General features: G+C 41.7%; 1 protein-coding gene across 4 annotated transcripts in view; it reads right to left on the bottom strand.

The window, feature by feature from the left end:
* The window catches only part of Inpp5f (inositol polyphosphate-5-phosphatase F), an 87,914-nt gene that overhangs the window by 59,463 nt on the left and 9,115 nt on the right, over positions 1 to 19,336 (bottom strand). For 3 of the 4 annotated variants that reach the window (XM_021166953.2, XM_029480074.2, XM_085841270.1), the window contains one exon: positions 2,375 to 2,455. In XM_021166953.2, coding sequence (XP_021022612.1) covers positions 2,375 to 2,455 — 81 coding nt within the window. Of the gene's footprint in view, positions 1 to 2,374; positions 2,456 to 19,112; positions 19,218 to 19,336 lie in introns of those variants that run through there. The other variant, XM_085841269.1, reaches the window with a different exon arrangement.

The following is a 19,336-nucleotide window of genomic DNA, read 5'->3' on the forward strand; positions in this document are numbered from 1 at the left end:
AGCTCTAGACTCAGTGAGACCCCAAGCCCTATCTCAAAAAAAAAAAAAAAAAGTGAAGGGCCGAAGGAGATACACAACACTGACCTCTGATCCTCACACAGTCTGCATATGCATGCACGTACACCCACACAGACACACACATACATCCCAGACAGAGACAGACAGAACAAATAATTTAATGGGATTTTCATAAAAATCTCTAAAATATAAATCCACACATACTACTTAGGAATATATATCTGAGAAAAATAATAATTCTCAATGGAGTAACAAAACTAAAGAACTGATTTCCTTCAAAGGAAGGACATACTTGGAAAAAATGGCAGTGACAGCTCTGAAGTCAGAGTCACGTCTCACTTCTTAATCTGGATAAGAAATACTCACACTTTATAACCCCTATACTATTTACCTGTCATAAACAGTCTTAGGGTATTTATAAAAATATTTCATAATAGGAAAATAATTTAAAATAGGCCAAAGAATCCTGTAGCTGGTCTTTGTGGGTTCATCTTTTTCCGACCCTTTATACACCGCCCACGCCATTTTACCCACTATCACTAGACAGTGGGGAAGGAAGGATAGAGAGGGCAGAGAGAGATCTCTGAATATAATCTCTTTCTTCTTGTTTCTTCGAACATGACTACTAACAAACTACAACCAACCTCCCTAAACAACCAAAATCAACCAACCAACAATCCACCTCATGGGGCCCTAGATTTATATACCCTCTGAAAAGGCCCCAGAATTCCAAACACCATACAATTGCAGAAACTATCTGCAGCTGGCAAAATCACACCCCAACCAGAGCATGAGGCAAATCACAGTCAGCTGCTGGGGACAATACGAAGCAGCCCCACATCCCACACCCGGGATTAAAACAAAAACATACTGATAACGGTTCTGTGTTTTGTAAAGAATCCAAAATTCCAAAATTCTCACTTCAGAATCTAGTAAAAGAAAACTATAAATTGTCTCTAGTAATATATTTTTGTAATTCACAAAAATCAACCCAGTGCCTAAATGCCCAAGAATCTTACTTTAAACTTAAGAACAGCCGTGTTTGTTCCTCATACCTATGATCCCAGCACTTGGAAGGCTGTGTCAGGAGAAACAGTTCAAAATAAACCTGGGCTACAAAATGAGACTCTGTCACACAAAGAAAAGAACAGGGCCAGCAAGTGAGATAGCTCAGTGGGTAAACACAAGCCTGAAAACCAGAGTTCCACCCACTGAACCCACAGTAGAAAGAGAAAACCACCCCGCCACACACACACACACACACTGCTCACACAATAATCAAAGAATAAAAAGAACAAACGAACAGTCACAACAGGCACACTACAGAGATGTAACTGACTTCATAGGCAACACAGCAACAATATCAAAGCCTCCTATAATTCATAATCATACTAAAATTATTACTAGCGGAGCCAGGTGTAATGAATGGTACATGCCTGTAAACCCAGCATTCAACAGACACAAAGTTCAAGGGTGACCTGGACTCTTATCTTAAGCTCTTGGCCAGCCTGGGTTACACTGAGAAACAAATGAAGGAGCTGGAATGATGGCTTCAAAGTTAAGCGTACTTCCTGCTCTTGGAGTTCCCAGCAGCCACATGGGCTGGGTCACAGCTGCCTTAACTCCAGCTACAGGGAAACAAGACTTTCTTCTGGCTGCCTACCTTGGGAACCCATCTACATGTAGCATACATACTCACACCCAGGAGAAGAGGCATCTGTTCTCCCAGGTGAGGATCCAGTGAATGACTTAGGCTTTCCATCCATTTGCCTGCCGTGGCAGAGGCCCAAGAAAGTGCCACACTACACACCAAAAGACTCCTCTCTTCCCTGGCAGAAGTGACTGACTCAGGATCAGGCAGCTGACCCCAAAGCCAGGCAGTCACAGCTGCCCCTGCCCACCTTTCCAGCTCTGTTCTTCTTCCTTCCTTCCTGTCCAGGAACTTGCTGTACCGTCCCTTAACAGAACCCACTTCCATACCCAGGGACCATGTGTGGACCACCGTGGTCATGCACGCTGTCTTTTCCTCTGAACCAAGCTCTGGGCAGGCAAGAAAGGGTCAGTCTGGGATCACAATTGTTAGGCTGATTAGTATAATTCCTGGCTTTGTCAAAGTAGGGACTTGGTGAGAATTTTTCTTTAACAAAATAGCAAAACAATTGTAACACTGTGTCACCTCTTCTCAAAAGCTTTATTTTCATTTCACTAAACTTAAATAAAAATACATATGCTTTGAGAAGACCCAAAATTATGACAAAGTGACGAGTATCATAACAGATGTCCCATGCAACCCGGAAGAGGACACCACAGAGTAGCTCGCTACATCTGTAAGCATAAGGAGTTCATAAAAACATACCTGAATGAAGTTGAATTTTCCCAATTACACCTTCCACTAATCCCAAACAAATGGGGTTCCAGGCAAGAAGCAGATCCGTGGCTAAAATAAAGTAAGAAGCAATCGTGAGAACACACTCACCAGAAGTGTCAAGCTATCTTTTTGCAGCATATTTTAAAACATTTTTAAAAATTAATTTAAATACTTTAAAGTATTTTGGGAGATCAACACTCCCCCCACCAAAGCAGTTATAAAATAAACATCCCCCACCAAACATACTACCATTAATAACTTTGTGGCAAAGCATTAACTCTCAGGCTTCATTAAGTTTCTGGAAACCTGCAGAGTTAAGGGTAGGATGGACGGAGGAGCCCCACTTCCTGAGTGGAGGAAAGAAGCTGCCACACTACAAAAGGGGACAGCCCGCCCGTCCCAGATCCAAGACAAGGAAGGCCTGGTGAGGGCCATGGAGCTGTCCGCTTAGGGGATTACACTGAAACTCACCCTTCCCCAAAGACTCAGAAACTACTAGACAAAGGAATCCAGAAAGTCACTTTTCTTTTTTCTTTTTTTCTTTTTTTTTAGATGACAGCACATCATTTAATATCCATTTATTGTTTCTACAGGGAAATTCAGGTCTGGGATTCAGTATTGCTGGAGGGACAGATAATCCCCACATTGGAGATGACCCTGGCATATTTATTACGAAAATTATTCCAGGATGTGCTGCGGCAGAGGATGGCAGACTCAGGTAAAGATCAAGAGCATTAAAATGACTCGATCAGTTGATCCACTGCATCAGGTAGTCACATTTATACATTTGGAGAACAATAATTTTATAAAATTTTGGGACTTGGAAGGTTATCAAGGTTTTCTATAGTGACGCTGCAAATCTTTTTGTACTCGCTGAATTTCAAATTGTATCAAATTTGTGCATGTTGATACCTAACAAATGTGACATTGGGCCAGACACTGTCAGGAGGGGTTATAAATATATCTTTGATTCTCATGGGGTCCTATGTCTACTTGGAAAGAACAATAATATGAATTAAGTCAACAATAGAGTATCTAGAATCAACACTGTACATTAGGAACTCAGGTACTATTAAAGGCATGGATATAGATTTGGTTTTTTGGTTTTTTGTTTTTTTTAGGTATTTTCCACATTTACATTTCCAATGCTATCCCAAAAGTCCCCCATACCCTCCCCCCCACCCCCCTACCCACCCACTCCCACTTTTTGGCCCCGGTGTTCCCCTGTACTGGGGCATATAAAGTTTGCAAGTCCAATTGGCCTCTCTTTGCAGTGATGGCCAACTAGGCCATCTTTTGATACATAGGCAGCTAGAGTCAAGAGCTCCGGGGTACTGGTTAGTTCATAATGTTGTCCCACCTATAGGGTTGAAAGTCACTTTTCTTATCTGTAACTTCTAGGACAAAACCAACAGGAACTGCTTAGTTACTGAGTGCTACCGCACCGATCCCTCATCTGAACCACAGAATAGACTACAGTGATTTGTGGCACTGTTTTCGCATTTCTTAAATTACTAACACTCTAGACACCCAGAAGAGAAGCAAATTACAAATAAAACATGTATAAGGACAAAGGATGTAATTTAACTCTTCCGCAACCAAGGTTGCAAAAGATTGCTATGCACACAGTGATAAATGTGACATTTCTGATAGTTCAACAACTGAAAAAGATTACCAACAATTCATATTTCTGCTGGTTCAGGCCAGCGAGATGGCTGAGAGTGTGGAAGTGCTCACCATGAAAGCAGAGTTTAACGCCCAGAACCGATGGGGGAAGGACTGACCAACCCCAAAAGTTGCTCTCGGACTTCCACACGTGTTAATAATAAATGAAATTTTAGCAGCACTCAGGAGGCAGAAGCAGTAATATCTGAGTTCGAGGCCAGTCTGATCTACTAAGTGAGCTCCAGGACAGCCAGGATTGTTGCACAGAGACAGAGAAACCCTGTCTCAATAAATAGATTAATTAATTAAAATTTTTCTGCTAAAATTGCATTTTAATTATTACCATGTAAACTTTATTTTACTGAAATATTACCTGTCATTCATACAGTAACAATACACTAATAGTTTAGTTTTCAAACACATTTCAGTTTTGATATTTTTTCACTATGCATTAATTTGAGTCAGGGTTAGTCATGGCTAGCTGTGAACTCACAGTGATCCTCCAGCCTCAGACTTCATAACTGAGACTGTTATTTCTTCTCCATCTTTACTGTTATATTTTCACCAAAAACAAAAAACAACCCATACATTTCTTCAGTTGATTATGGCTATTTTGCCTTGCTAGGGGTGAACCCAGACTAGGGTTTCATGCATGATGGGCCTACATGCACACCTCAACTTCACTGTTTTATTGCAAGAATTAAAAACATTTTAAAGGTTCCTCCTATACATACCATCATTTCTAATATTTCTTGTTTTATTTGCTTTGTACTTGTCAAAGTGGGGACACAAAGGTGCCAAGGTGCATATGCGGAGGTCAGAGGATAACTTGTGGAGTCAGTTCTCTCCTTCCTCCATGTGGGTTCCAGGGAGCAAACCCAGGTTGCCAGGCTTTTGAGGCAAGTGCCCTTACCTAGTGAGCCATCTTGACAACCCTCAATGAGGTTGGCATTAGGTGACCCAGTATACAAGTGAAGACGTAATGCTTAGAAAAATAACAGAGTTGCTTGAGGGACCCAAAGAAGCCAGGGACTCCACAGGAGGACCAACAAAGTCAACTAACATGGACCCTTGGAGGCTCCCAGAGACCGAACCATCAACCAAAGAGCAAGCATGGGCTGGACCTAGACCCCCTGTATATGTGTAGTCAATGAGCAGCTTGGTCTTCATGTGAGCTCTCCAACAACAGGAATCTCTCCCTCAATCTGTTGCCTGCCTGCCTGCCTGCCTGCCTGCCTGCCTGCCTGCCTGCCTGCCTGCCTGCCTGTGGATCCCATTCTCCTTGATCTACTGACTAGGGTGGTGGGGCGGTGGTGGTGAAGGGGAGGGAGGAATGGGGGAGGAGCTGCGAGAGGAGGTTATGGGAGGAGAGGAAGGCTAATATTGGTAGGTAAAGTTGAATGAATAAATAAATTTACTTAAAAACTAAAAAGTTCCAGGACAGCCAGGGCTATACAGAGAAACCCTGTCTAAAAAAAAAAAAAAAAAACAAACAAAAAAGAAAGAAAAGGGAAAAAAAAGGAAAATAACAGTCAAACTGCCCACAAGACAGGAGTCAGTGCCTCAATCAAAAGAAATATAGTAAGACTCTGACTCAAAAGCTTAAGTTGAAAACGTCAAAAAACTTAAATTAAAAACAGGTATAGTGGCACAAATCTTTAATCTCAACACTTGGGGCATAGAGGCAAGCACATCTCTGTGAGTTCAAGGCCAGCCTGATCTACATAGTGAATTCCAAGCCAGCCAGGCCTACACAATTTTGAGATCCTGTCTCAGAATTAAAAAAAAATAATAAATAAATAAATAAAGAGTCAGGAATAGCAGTGCATGCTATAATCTCCGATGTTGTCCAGGCTAAGGCAAGAGGATCTTGAGTTTCAGGCCACCCTGCTCTAATGGCAAGACTGTTTCTCAAAATAAACAAAACCAAAGAGGCCTGCCTATCTGACTGGGGTTGTACACCCCAGCAACCTGCCGCAACACCTCCCCCAGGAACAGCCGAGCGAGCTACTGAAACAGGAAGTTTCGAATGCCGCACGTGATTACGAAGTATCAGTATGAGACGGAGGGGGAAACTGGCCACTGAGGTAAGACTACTCCGTCTCGTTTCAGGTCTGCCTGCACAGTAACTGTCACACAGAACCACCTCCTCTTAAGTCTTTTTTAAGGGCTAGAGAGATGCTGTGGTGAGAACCAGGCTGATCTGCCATACTCCCTTCAAGCCCTGATGTATAGAAAAGGCCTGGGGACTGGGTCTTGGGGAAATTTCCGTTTTGGATCCTGAGAACCCGACTCTTCCCCCTACGTGGTTCTTAACCCTCTAACACCGGGACCCTTTCATACAGTTCATGTTGTAGTGACCTCAACCATAAAATTATTTTTATTGCTGCTTCATCACTGTAATCTTGCTACTATTATGAACTGTCATGTAAACTTGTGTTTTCTGATGTTCTCAGGGGACCCTAATGCAAGGGTCATTATTCCATCCCAAAGTGGTGATGACCCCCAGGTTGAGAACCACTAAACACCTAAACAGTTATGGTTATCAGACCCAAGGACGCTGCATGTGTACTTGTTCTGTGACACACTTGAAGTGTCCTGTGTTCCCCTTGTGAAACATTGCTTGGTTAGCATCCAGCTGACTTCAACCATCATATGAAGTTTCTTCTTACTGTCTCCTTTCCCTGCAAACTGTATATATGATGTATGTATGATATAATAAACTTGCTGAGATAAGACAAAGTTTCCTCAACTTTCCCATCTTCTGTGTTTTCCGACCTCCTGGTCCGTTCAGAGCCCACCAGTGAAGACCGAACGGCCAGGGTCTGAGTGCAGGTCAATGTGCGACGGTTAGGAGCACTTGCTGCTCTTAGAAAGGATGATCCGTTCCCAGCACCCACAAGATGGCTGGAGCTCCAGTTCCAGGGCATCTGACACCCTCTTCTGACCTCCACGGCACTGCACATGGAGTACACTGACTAACATACATGCAAGCAAAAGACTTAACACATAAAATATAAATAGATCTTATAAAAAAATCTTTTTTAAAGAAATAGAACATCCTTTAAAATCATGACTTCATGATGGCATAATTTTCCATTTCAGGAAGTACTTTTTCACATAAATATTTAATTAAGATTTTTTTCTATTATAAAAATACTGTGATAAATGATGAATTTTATACAAATATTTCATTTGTCTCCATCCTTAATAGCATTAAGATAGATTCCTAGAAATGAAATTAGTAGTCACAACATTAAAAAAAAAGGCTCTCAAGCATTACCAAATTACTTCTATTAAATGTTATGTCACATTGGTTTCTGCCAAAAGCATATTTAAAAGTTTACTTTGAAGTTTACTTATATATAACTTCCTGCATATATGTATATATGTAATATGTACATATATTTACATATATATATGCAGGTAAATGTAAAAATACACACACACACACACACACAAAGACAGGATCGATCTCTATGTAGTCCTTGCTGTCCTGGAGCTCACTATATACCTAGGCTAGTTTGAACTCAGAGAGATCCACCTGCCTCTGCTTTCCAAATACTGAGATTAAATTAAAAGTATGCAGCCCTACTACACCTGGCCTAAAATTTATCAGGATCTTTTAATCTCTTAATTTAATGACATCCATTACCTAGAAATAGGCTATTTTCTATTTAACTATAAAAGTAACTGCTTTCCTCCTTCTACACCGATCTCCTTGTGTATGCCGTCCCCCTGCTTTGCCCTTCTTGTTTGTATCTTTAATTTCCCTGTGAGACTAAAACGGGAGGGGCTGGAGAAACATCTCAGTGATTAAGGGCACTGACTACTCTTCCAAAGGTCCTGAGTTCAGTTCCCAGCAACCACATGATGGCTCACAACCATCTGTAATGGGATCTTTTCTGGTGCGTCTGAAGACAGCAGTAGGACAGTGTACTCACATACATAAACTAAATAAATAAATCTTTAAAAAACAGGAAAAATAGACCTGCAGGTTGAGAGTTCTGCTTACAGTTAAGAATAAGTTCCTGTTTTTCCTAGGTTTGTTTGACCCATCTGATGGGATGTGCTTGATCACATGTGGGTGGGAGGTACGTGGGCAGGAAATGCATCAGGATGTATGCTTGTCCCTAACTGGAACTAATAGAAAATATGAATAATCGGTTTTGCCTTGTTAAGCCCCTACAAAACATGACTTGTGGCCATTTTCTGGACATGACTACAGTCAATCCTGGTGAGTATTTAATTAAAACTGGCTTTAAACTGTAAACTGGTCTTATTCTTGACCAATGGGATTAACACTAGCAAATGTGAAGCCCTAGAGTAGATTGCTTATTGACCTATGAATCCTTTGTGAACTTAGGCCTTCAAATTTTTTACTTCTTTGCAGATGCTGTGTTTTTATCTTTTATACAAATCTATCTTAAAGCTTAAAAAAGCCTTCCTTGCCTAGCATCAATTATGGATTAACCGCTTTTATCTCCGTTACTTTTAAATACTTTACTCTAACCGTTACTCCAATGACCAGTCCGGCAAGCCTGTATCAGACATGCCAAGTCTCACATCTGCCAACACAGATGTTCCTGCTGAAGAAAGAGCACCAGCTTCCTTAACCCTGACACTCTGACCTCCAAAGGTCACAACTGTAACAGCTTCATGGAAAGGAAAAGAGGAACTGTTGAAGATGTGCTCTGGAATCTGTCCCATTGTTAGGGAAAGACATCAAATACCTGCAAGGATTCAAGCTCAGAAGATAGAGAACTAAAGAAGCAGATTATCATTCAAAGGCAAGCTTGCTCTAAGTCCAGACAGGGGCAGGCGAGATGACTAGGCAGTGAGAGTGATTGCTGATCAATCATGAAGTCTACAGTTTGAATCCCAGAATCCACATAACAAGCTGGGTGTCCAGCCCCCAATTTGGGGGTGAAGGTGGAGACACAAGGATCTTTAGGGTTTGCTAGCTCCTAGCCTAGCTAAGAAAACATAGCCCCGGGTTCAGGGAGAGACCCTGGCTCAATGGAATAAGTCAACCAAAAAAGAAGACTATACAAAAGTCTCCTTCCTGGTCTCTATATGTGCCCAGATACAAGCAGCCAACCTCCCACTCCAATATTCCCCACACAAGCACACATACACTGTAGAGAGAATCTACTAATAAGCATCACATGTCAATAAAAAAAAAAGCTTATGGCCAATGAGCTGAGGCAGAAAATAGGAGGTGGGACATTCAGCAGGAATAAAAAGAATTCTGGGAAATAATCAGAGGCATGGGAGATTCACCACAAACACTGAGGAGATAGACATAAACCAGCAAGTAGCTGAACTCAGGTTAGAATAAATAGATTGGCCCAGGAACTCTGAGGAGACAGACATACGAAGACAAGGAGAGGAAGTCAGCCATGTAGCTGAATCCAGTTAGAATAAAAGGGATAGTACAGTAAGAGCAACTCAGAGAATAAGCTGAAGCTTATGGCCTAGGCATTTATTAATAAATAATTAGAATCAGAGTTGTTATTTCTGGGAACTAAGTGGCCAGGAGGAAAAACTTTTTTTTAAACAATACACAGACACAAACAACAAATAAATTAATTAAAAGTAAATATTTAAAACACCAGCAACAGCAATAGAGTGGTATCTAGGTAACATAAGATCAGTAGGTTCCGTGGAAATTTGAATAGGACTGGCAGTAAACTGAGGCCAGCTAAGGAGAGACTTAAATAAATAAAGGGCAATGAGCCCACACTTCCTGGAGTCTATGGCAGGCAGACAATGTCATAAGTGAAACAAGATTACAGCCAGGGGTTTTATCTCAGTTAGCACAATGAATGCTCACCCAAAAGTTAAATAGTGCTTGCAACTGTTTGAGGTTTACATTGAAAAATACTGTTCACACCATGACCTGGTGAATACATTCAAATATGTAAGTGCCAGAAATACAGCTTCCTGAATGAGGACTGGGAGCAGGGAAAGCAGCTAATTACTGCAAAAATGAAATGACAAATGAGCTTGGGAGGTGGGTAGGCAGCGCACTTGTGAGGCACCACGTCCCCTTCAGACACAAGACATGCATGAGATGCACATACATACATATAGGCAAAATATTCAAATACAGAAAATAAATAATCTAGAAAAAGGTTTTAAAAGACTGAAGAAGAGGTTGGGGTGGCTTAGTGAGTACCAGAGCGCACTGCACAAGCACGATGACCTAAGTCCAGATCCCCCAGCAACCATGTAAAAAGCAGGGCCCAGTGGCATACACCTGGAACACCAGTGCCGGCAAGGGGATGACTGGGGTTTCCTGACAGTCGTTTAGCTGTGGCAAGGAGAGGGGGACCTGCAGGTCTGGTCAGAGAGCTGACCTCAAAGGTAAGAAATAAAGAGCAATAGCAGACACCTGATAACCTCTTCTGGCCTCTACTTACAGACACAACAATACAAACATACATGCATGCATATACACACACAAAAGTGAACACACATACAACAAGAAACAAATACACACAACAGGAAACACTTATACACACACAATAAACACATGCACACACATACAACAGGAGGCACACACATACACACATGTAAACACAAAGACACAGGACATAAACACACTGATATACCACACATTCCGAAAATAAGCAAATATTAAACAGTATCACAAAAATTACTAGGAAAAGAGATGTACCACCACAGAGGACACCTGGGAAGGGCAGGAGCCAATAATGATTGTACACCAAAGATTACACTGAGGACTGAGATCAGCTCAGTTGGAAGAATGCCTATCTAGCATGTACAAGGCCCAGGGTTCATCCCCAGCATTGCATAACATAGGCATTGCTATATTACGGTAGTGGTGAGTTCAAGACTCTCTACCTCAAAAATACAACAGTAAAGGAGAAAAAGTACATGATAACATCTGAAGCACAGGTAAAAAGTTAACCTTGGAAAGGAAGGGTTTTTTTTTTTTTTCTTCCAACTCAGCAAAAAAGGGATGGAAGGCTAACTACAGCAACAGAGAAGCAGATGAGCACATCAAATGGCACTAACTTCATGGAATGGGAGCCCAAGTCCTCCTCCTTCACTGAGGGAAAGGCCATGGCAGCAGGATGGGAAGATCAGCATAGGGGCAGAAGTCAGCAAATGTTCTGTGGCTTCCACATAGACACACAGCATTAAGTGCACACACACATTTTCTTTCTCTCTCTCTCTCTCTCTCTCTCTCTCTCTCTCTCTCTCTCTCTCTTTCTCTCTCTCTCTTTCTCTCTTTCTCTCTCTCTCTCCTAAAATAACCAAATATTTTTTGAAATGTATCACAAAAATAATAGGAAAAGAGATATAACACCTCAGAGGACACACCGGGAAGCTTATGTACATACATGTTTTAAGGTTATTTTCATTATTTATGTATATATATGTGTGTTTTATGCATAAGCATAATGGTGCCCACTGAGGCTAGAAGGTTGTAAGCCACCCAATGGGAATATTTGCCTAGTTTAACATTAATGCGAAAGAAACACTTTAGGCTTTAAAAAGGATAACTATGAACACTGCTAATTCAATCATTACTTCTAGACCACACATCCTTGGAAACAAAGTCCAAATTCCTTAGAAAGGCTTTTAAGCTAAGTAAAGAAGGGAGGGGGCTTGATGATACATGCTTTTAATTCCAGCACTCAGGAGGTAGAGATAAGATCTATCTCTGTGAGATGCAGGCCAGCCTAGTCTACATAGTGAGTTCCTGGACAGCCAAGGCTACATAGAGAAAACCTGACCCCCACACACACACCAAAAATATAAAAAATAATTAGAAGAAAGGCTATCCTGCCCACCCTTATCCACACTCAGCATCCTGGCCTGAAGTCACCCTCTACCCCTTTCAGGCTGGGTCTGGAATGCTGCTCCCCACCCACTTCTGCCTGCTCTTCCTTCTACCCTCAGAACAAGGGTTAATGGTCTCAAGACACATTCCTCACTCCTCCCACCCTTAGAAAATCGTACATTTGTGTAGCAAATCTCTACCTCAGCACCTTGCTTGTAATTATTAACTTGGCTAACTCCTTGATCACACAGGAACTCGTGAAAAACAGGAAACTCAGAGACCTTTCAAGGTTCAGCTTTCCGTTCTCAGTGCATGGCACCATAGGCTCTGAGCTAGACAGACCACTTCAGAATGGAAAGAAATTTACTGCAGTCAGATAATATTTAAGTAACCACATTGGAAAGGTTTACTATTTAAACTGACAAAAATTAAATTCACGTGGCCTATTAAAGATGTGACCATCAAGCCTGACAGGCATCAAGCCTGATGCCATAAAGCGACTATCACCATCATCCAGCTGGTTAACATCAGAACAGTTTCGCTTTCTCCACCCAAGGAGGTTCTCTCTAGCGTACCTCCAACACCGTAAGTTTCCTTACCAAATACCCCCCCCATGTATGACTCTCATATGTGCATGAGGCTTGAGGTCACCACCATCATTCCAGCTGACTGAGCCAAAACCTACAAGCCACCTGAAATGCTTTGTTTCTCTCTTTTATTTTTAATATTTTTTTATTACGCATTTCCCTCAATTACATTTCCAATGCTATCCCAAAAGTCCCCCATACCCTCCCCCCCCACTTCCCTACCCACCCATTCCCACTTTTTGGCCCCGGCGTTCCCCTGTATTGGGGCATATAAAGTTTGCGTGTCCAATGGGCCTCTCTTTCCAGTGATGGCCAACTAGGCCATCTTTTGATACATATGCAGCTAGAGTCAAGAGCTCTGGGGTACTGGTTAGTTCATAATGTTGTTCCACCTATAGGGTTGCAGATCCCTTTAGCTCCTTGGGTACTTTCTCTAGCTCCTCCATTGGGGGCCCTGTGATCCATCCAATAGCTGACTGTGAGCATCCACTTCTGTGTTTGCTAGGCCCCGGTCTAGTCTCACAAGAGACAGCTATATCAGGGTCCTTTCAGCCAACGCTTGCAAGTGTATGTAATGGTGTCATCGTTTGGAGGCTAATTATGGGATGGATCCCTGGATATGGCAGTCTCTAGATGGTTCATCCTTTTGTCTCAGCTCCAAACTTTGTCTCTGTAACTCCACCTTTGTTTCTCACCAAGACCTATTGGTTCTGTCCCCTTGACATCTGATGATTACTGTACTTCTTTCCATACCAGGCAGACGAGCCACACATGGCAGAGAAAGATTCAGGGAGGGTTAAGGAGAAGTACCAGAAAGAGCATATGTGAGTTCTGATCAGCATCCAAAAGAGACAGAAAACAGAGAAAAGGAAAAGTAGTATCTTTCTGTGTCGGGGCAGAAGTAGGACCTGCACTACTGGTGGGGCTGAGGAGGAGGAGGAGTTATTTGGCCTGTCCCTGTCTCTATAGCACAGCTTACGTGTGTGTGTGGGGGGGGGGGGGTACCTTCCTAGGGCTAGTCCCTGTGGTTGGTCTTTTATGTTCTGGGTAGCTTGGAATGCTAGGATTAAACACATTCCTTAACAAATAACAAGTGCTGAACGTACTGGATGCACAAAAGACTCTTAAACACTGTAAGTTCTGCTGGGCCAGACGGCAGAAGTGGAGAGTTGTAAGAACACAAGGATAAACTCAAGGCAGGAAATTCAGGAGCTGTTTGCCTCCAAGCAGGCTAGATTTACAGTTGAGATAGAATGAGTCTGCAGACAACACACAAAAGAGATCGAGCTTGAAACCAGAGACCCAGGTAACTCCTAGGAACAGACCAAGGTGCCTTGGAGCTGACTAACATCTAAAAGCTGGACAGTCAAGATATTTGCATGTGGCATAGCCACCACAGCTTCTGTATGGTACTCCAGGCCAAGGACCCTAGCTCTACCACAGCCTGAGCCCTTTCAGCTTTGCTTTGGGAATGCTATCCAACTTACAAGGTTTCCATGAGGATAAATGAATCATGTGATAATAGTAATAACGTCAGTAACTTTCAGCTCAAGTAGAGAAATATGTATATATTTAAGACTCCAGGATCTCATAGCCCAACAATCTGCCTGTACATTTTTATTTTAAGAACCTACAAAAGCTTTTAAAAAGTAGGGAGAAGGGTGGCACACATCTGTAACCCCAGCACTTGGGAAGCGGAGGCAGAGGGAGAGGGAGAGGCAGAGGCAGAGGCCAGAGGCAGAGGCAGAAGATCCCAAGAAGTTTAAGGCATTTAAGGCCAGGCTGGTCCATACACTGAATTCCAGGATTATACAACAAGTCTCCAAAAAAAAAAAAAAACCTACAACAAAACAATTATTTTTATGTGTGTGTGTGTGTGTGTGTGTATAAAATGGCTTTAATTTAAATTTAAAAGTTTTATACTTTTAAATCTTAGAGTGAGGCTATAACTCCTAAAGCCTTCTTCAGGTGATATTTTATGGAGATATCACTATGCCTAGATTTATCCCAGAATTCTATTTCCTCAGAATCTGAAACAATGAGCTATAGCTCTGATGCAGGTTAAAACTGAACATCCAGTCTGAGTGTCAGCAAGCCAGCAATGATCCAAATAGCAACGCAAGCGTGACTGCCAACCTCCTTCTCCTCCTCCATGGGAGCATCTAGAAGCCCAGCCTAAAAGGAAGAAGCTGTGTATGGGAGAGTCATGGATATCGGTGATGTTAATTACATACATCAAAATAAATACTGGAGCCCAAGTCTTATAAAACCACAAAGGGATATGAATAGAATGTGCAGGGAGGTTTTTTTTTTTTCTTCCTTCTTTTTTGAGACAAGGTCTCATTAGGCTGAACGCAAACTCAGAGATCCTCCTGCCTCTGCCTCCTGAGTGCTGGGATTAAAGCTGTGCAGAACCATGCTCCCATGATGGCCTTTTTTGTTTGTGTGTTAGGCAAGCACTCTACCACTAAAAAACATTCTTGGCCTAGGTTTTTACTGTGTAGCTTTGACAACCTTATTCTCCTGCTATATTTGACCTTAGGATATGTAATATTTAAAGATATTTTTTAAAAGAAATCTGATGTAGAGGCTAGGCATGGTGACACACACCTTTAATCCCAGCACTTGTGAGACAGAGGCAAGCAGATCTCTGAGTTCAAGGCCAGCCTGGTCTACAGAGTGAGTTGCAGGACAGTCAGGGCTACACAGAGAAACCCTGTCTTGAAAAACAAAAACAAAAACAAAAACAAAAACAAAAAAAGCAAAATCTGACATGGAACTCACAGGAGCCATTTCTTTCCTGTCACTCTTAGGATGAAAACTGTAGTTATCAGGGTTAGCAACACTCACTTTTACCCAGTGAGCCACCACCTCCACAGCCCACAAGTGTCACTTTCATCAGCAACAGAAAGACACCTGAAAAAAGTCTGAGCTACCCAACTACAGACAGAGGGAAAAACAGGTAAGGGAAAGAACACAATAAATGTAAAAATGAATAAATGGCAGGAATAGCACATTAATAGTGGGCTAAATGTAAGCATCGGATACACAACAAGCGACTGAACACAAGTCCTATTCTGTTCACCTGTGTGCACTTGTGACTGGGGACAGTGCTTGATACCTAAGCAGAAGCAACCGTTACTCAGCTAAATGAATAAACAAAAAAGGGACAAAGGGTAAAACAGATGTCTCCCAACAATTGGCAATTTTTATAAACTACTAGAGCAAAACTAACATTTTAAGGATGTTTGTTTTTGCATAGTGCTAGAGATCAAACTCAGGGCCTATATATTAATATGCTAGGCAAATATTCTAACACTGAACCACAACCCCAGTCCAAGATTTTATTATTTTTAAAGAAACACCAAGATGTCAATCTTTGCTATACTATCCTGGCACTTTTAAAAATAAGTGCACTGATGGGCTGGAGAGATTGCTATTCCTACACAGTACCCAGGTTTGGTTCCTAACACCCATATGGCAGCTTACAACCATACTTAGCTCCAGTTCCAGGGGATCTGGCAACCTCTTCTGGCTTCCAAGGGCACCAGGCATGCACACATACATACATGCAGGCAAAACACCATACACACAAAATAAAAATCACAAACCTTTTACAAATAATATTAAGGGCAATGGTGGTACACACCTTTAATGCCAGCACTCAGGAGGCAGAGGCAGGTAGATATCTGAGTTCGAGGTCAGCCTGGTCTAAACAGTGAGTCCTAGGACAGCCAGGGCTATACAGAGAAACCCTGTCTCAAAAACAAAATCAATCAATCAATCTATAAATGCGTTAGATCAGGCAAGGTAGTTCACACCTTTAATCTCAGCACTTGAGAGGTAGAGGCAGTAAGACCTCTGAGAATTCCAGTCTGGTCTACACAGGAATTCCAGGCCAGCCAGGGCTATCGAATGAGACATTGTCTTAAAAAAAAAAAAAAAGCACTGGTCTATCAGTAAAAATAATACTTGATAAGATGTAATCAAAACTAAGCTTAAAAAAAAAAAACCCTAAGCAAAAATTGTCTTTAAATCCCTACTATATGCACTTAATTTCTTAGATCAATGGCCAAAGGGACAGGAAACAGTGAGACATGAACAGGTTATGTAACTGACTAGGGAATGGAGGACTCATGGGTCTTAGGAGCTGCTGAACTTTACTGTTTAGTACAATATGAAATGAACAGTGTGTGTGTGTGTGTGTGTGTGTGTGTGTGTGTGTGCATACATGCACACATTTTAGGTAAACCTGAAAAACATTATACTCTTATTCGTTACTAAGAAAACAAGTTAGCACTAGCAAGCCTAATGTATAGAGAATGTATAGAGATGTTATTTGTCTGGACATATGTAACACGTAAGGACTTGACACTGTCAATATTTTTAAATGGCTATTCTGGGGGCAGAAAGGATCCTAATGGCAGAGAAAGTGGTCATGCCTTATGCTATTCCTCCACAGAGAACACCCATGTAACTGAACTGCTCCAACAGGTTTTAACCTGTCCTTCAGCTAGTATACTAACAGGCAAGCACATTCAAAGAGAAACATTTTAAATTCACAAATAAGTTTTAAAGTTTAATATTGTCAAAGTTACATAATTACTACAAACTACACAAGTATAGCTAGCAGTCTACAAATAATGCCAAATTCTAATTCGTGAAATAAAGAAACATACAACCAAAGTCTGTAATTGAAATAAGCTCAATTGTTTGACCACTAAGTCAACAATTCCACTAACTTCAAGTCCATCTGGCAGTGGTACACAGCTTCTATTTTCATATGCCCTTCTCTTCCTGGTACACAAAAAACAAGTGATTAAGCACTGTGTGCCTGCAGAGAGCATGAGTCATTCATTCCAAGATCCCAGAGTGAGGGCACTCCCTCAAAGCAAGAGCCAGCCAGCATAGGTTTTACACAGTTTAAAAGCAAGTTTCATCTGTGCCTTTAAAGAGGGGGCAGATAGTTGATGCATATCTAATCAGACCCCAGTTTCACTTCCTGCTAAAGACAAAGGCTATTATTGCTCTGACAATCACCAACACCAAAATCAAAAGGATGAAGAAAGAGCTTTAGGATGGGGAAGTGAAAGCTCCAATTGTTAGCATGTCATGCTCTCATCCTCAGAATTTAATGAGGCTTGAAGACAGGGTAAGTAATAATTTCATTCAGGTGCCAGCTTCAAGTTCAAAGCTTGATACTCATTTCCTCAGCCTCCACAGTGGTTAGTATTTCTCTACTAGGCAGCAAGCTGAAGAATCCATCCAGTTCAGAAGCAAAGGTGGCTGGGGATTTCCCACTGTAAAACCAAGCTCAGCCAATGGCTATCAAGCCAGGCAGCTCATTACCATCATCTAAGTGTTCTATGAACTGCCGATGCCTGGGCTCATCTCGTAGAGGTGGACTTAAACCGGCCAAGATGGGGCCCAGCATAAACATAATTTTTAAAGTCCTCTAGATGATTCTAACATAGAGGCAGGTTTAGAATTTTCTTGCTGAGGCTGAAGAGATGGCTCAGTGGTTAAGAGCACTCACTATTCTTCTGAAGGTCTTGAGTTCAATTCCAAGCACCCACATGGAAGCTCACAACCGTCTGATGACATCTTCTGGTGTGCAGATGTATGAGGACAAAGTACTTATAAACCTAAGTGGTTACAGCTCTCTAGAAATAATCCATGTGAGTAGCTTAGTTTTACTCTATCAGTCTGACTCACAAATGATGCATGGGATGTGTAATACATGAAAGCTGTAAAGATCCAATTGCACAGATAATCCCTAATACAGTGACTTGGCATAAAGGCTGGTCTAAGGTACCAAAAGGAAACATATCCAAAAACAAGAGGTGATTACCTACTCAGTAAGTAGAGAGCTTGCCTAGCACCCACAAGGCCCAGGGTTCAATATTCAGTGCTACATAAACCAAAACGGGTGAAGTACTTCTGTTACTCCAGTACTCAGGAGGTGTAGACGAGTTATCAAAAGCCAAAGTTATTCTTGTCTACATGGTGAGCTCAAGGCCAGTTGGAGGGAGGGAGGGGGAAGAGGGGAGAGAGAGAGAGAGGGAAGGGGTAGAGGAGGAGGAGGGTCCTGAGAGGTCAACACAGATGGACACTGGTATTTCCCTCCCCTCATTTTTAAACAGAGCTATTAAAAAAGATGCATAAAGCTAGCTACACTTCTAACAGTAAATAGATGCAACCTTTCTCTCAGCTGGTTTTTAAATAATTACATATTTTTTTCTAAAAACTTTATTTAAAAGTAATTTACTCTTTTGTATCTTGTTCTAGGATTGTGTGTATAGTGTATACTGTGGGCCCTCACAAAAGCTCTGCCTTCAAACCCATCATTATTGTCTTGGATTCGATGTTTCACCTGGCCTCAGACGAACAACTGCTTCCAGATATAAATAAATAAATGAAGAGAAGAGAAGAGAAGAGAAGAGAAGAGAAGACAAGACAAGACAAGACAAGACAAGACAAGACAAGACAAGACAAGACAAGACAAGACCAGGGAGTGGATAAGCAGTACCCCATCTTACAGTCTGGCCAGTGACATCCTATTCTGTTCTCATAAACTCCCTGTCTTCTCTGATATCCTGTTAGAATGAAGGAATTGTACATAAAAAGCATTAGTTCAGCTGGACTGGGTGGCACACACCTTTGACCCAGCACTTGGAAGGCAGATTTCTGTGAGTCAAAGACCAGCCAGTCTTCATAGGAAGTTTCAGGCCAGGCAGGGCTACATAATGAGAGCCTATCATAAGAAAAACAAAGACAAAAAAAAAAAGGTATTATTTTTGATAAGATAAAACCCCCAAAGCTCAGGGTACCTTCCAAAGGCCTTTTCACTTTTATAAGGTGATATGACCACTGGGAATTTAC

The sequence above is a fragment of the Mus caroli genome, unplaced genomic scaffold, assembly GCF_978045245.1.
Source record: "Mus caroli unplaced genomic scaffold, Mus_caroli_1 scaffold_8, whole genome shotgun sequence".
Taxonomy (NCBI): domain Eukaryota; kingdom Metazoa; phylum Chordata; class Mammalia; order Rodentia; family Muridae; genus Mus; species Mus caroli.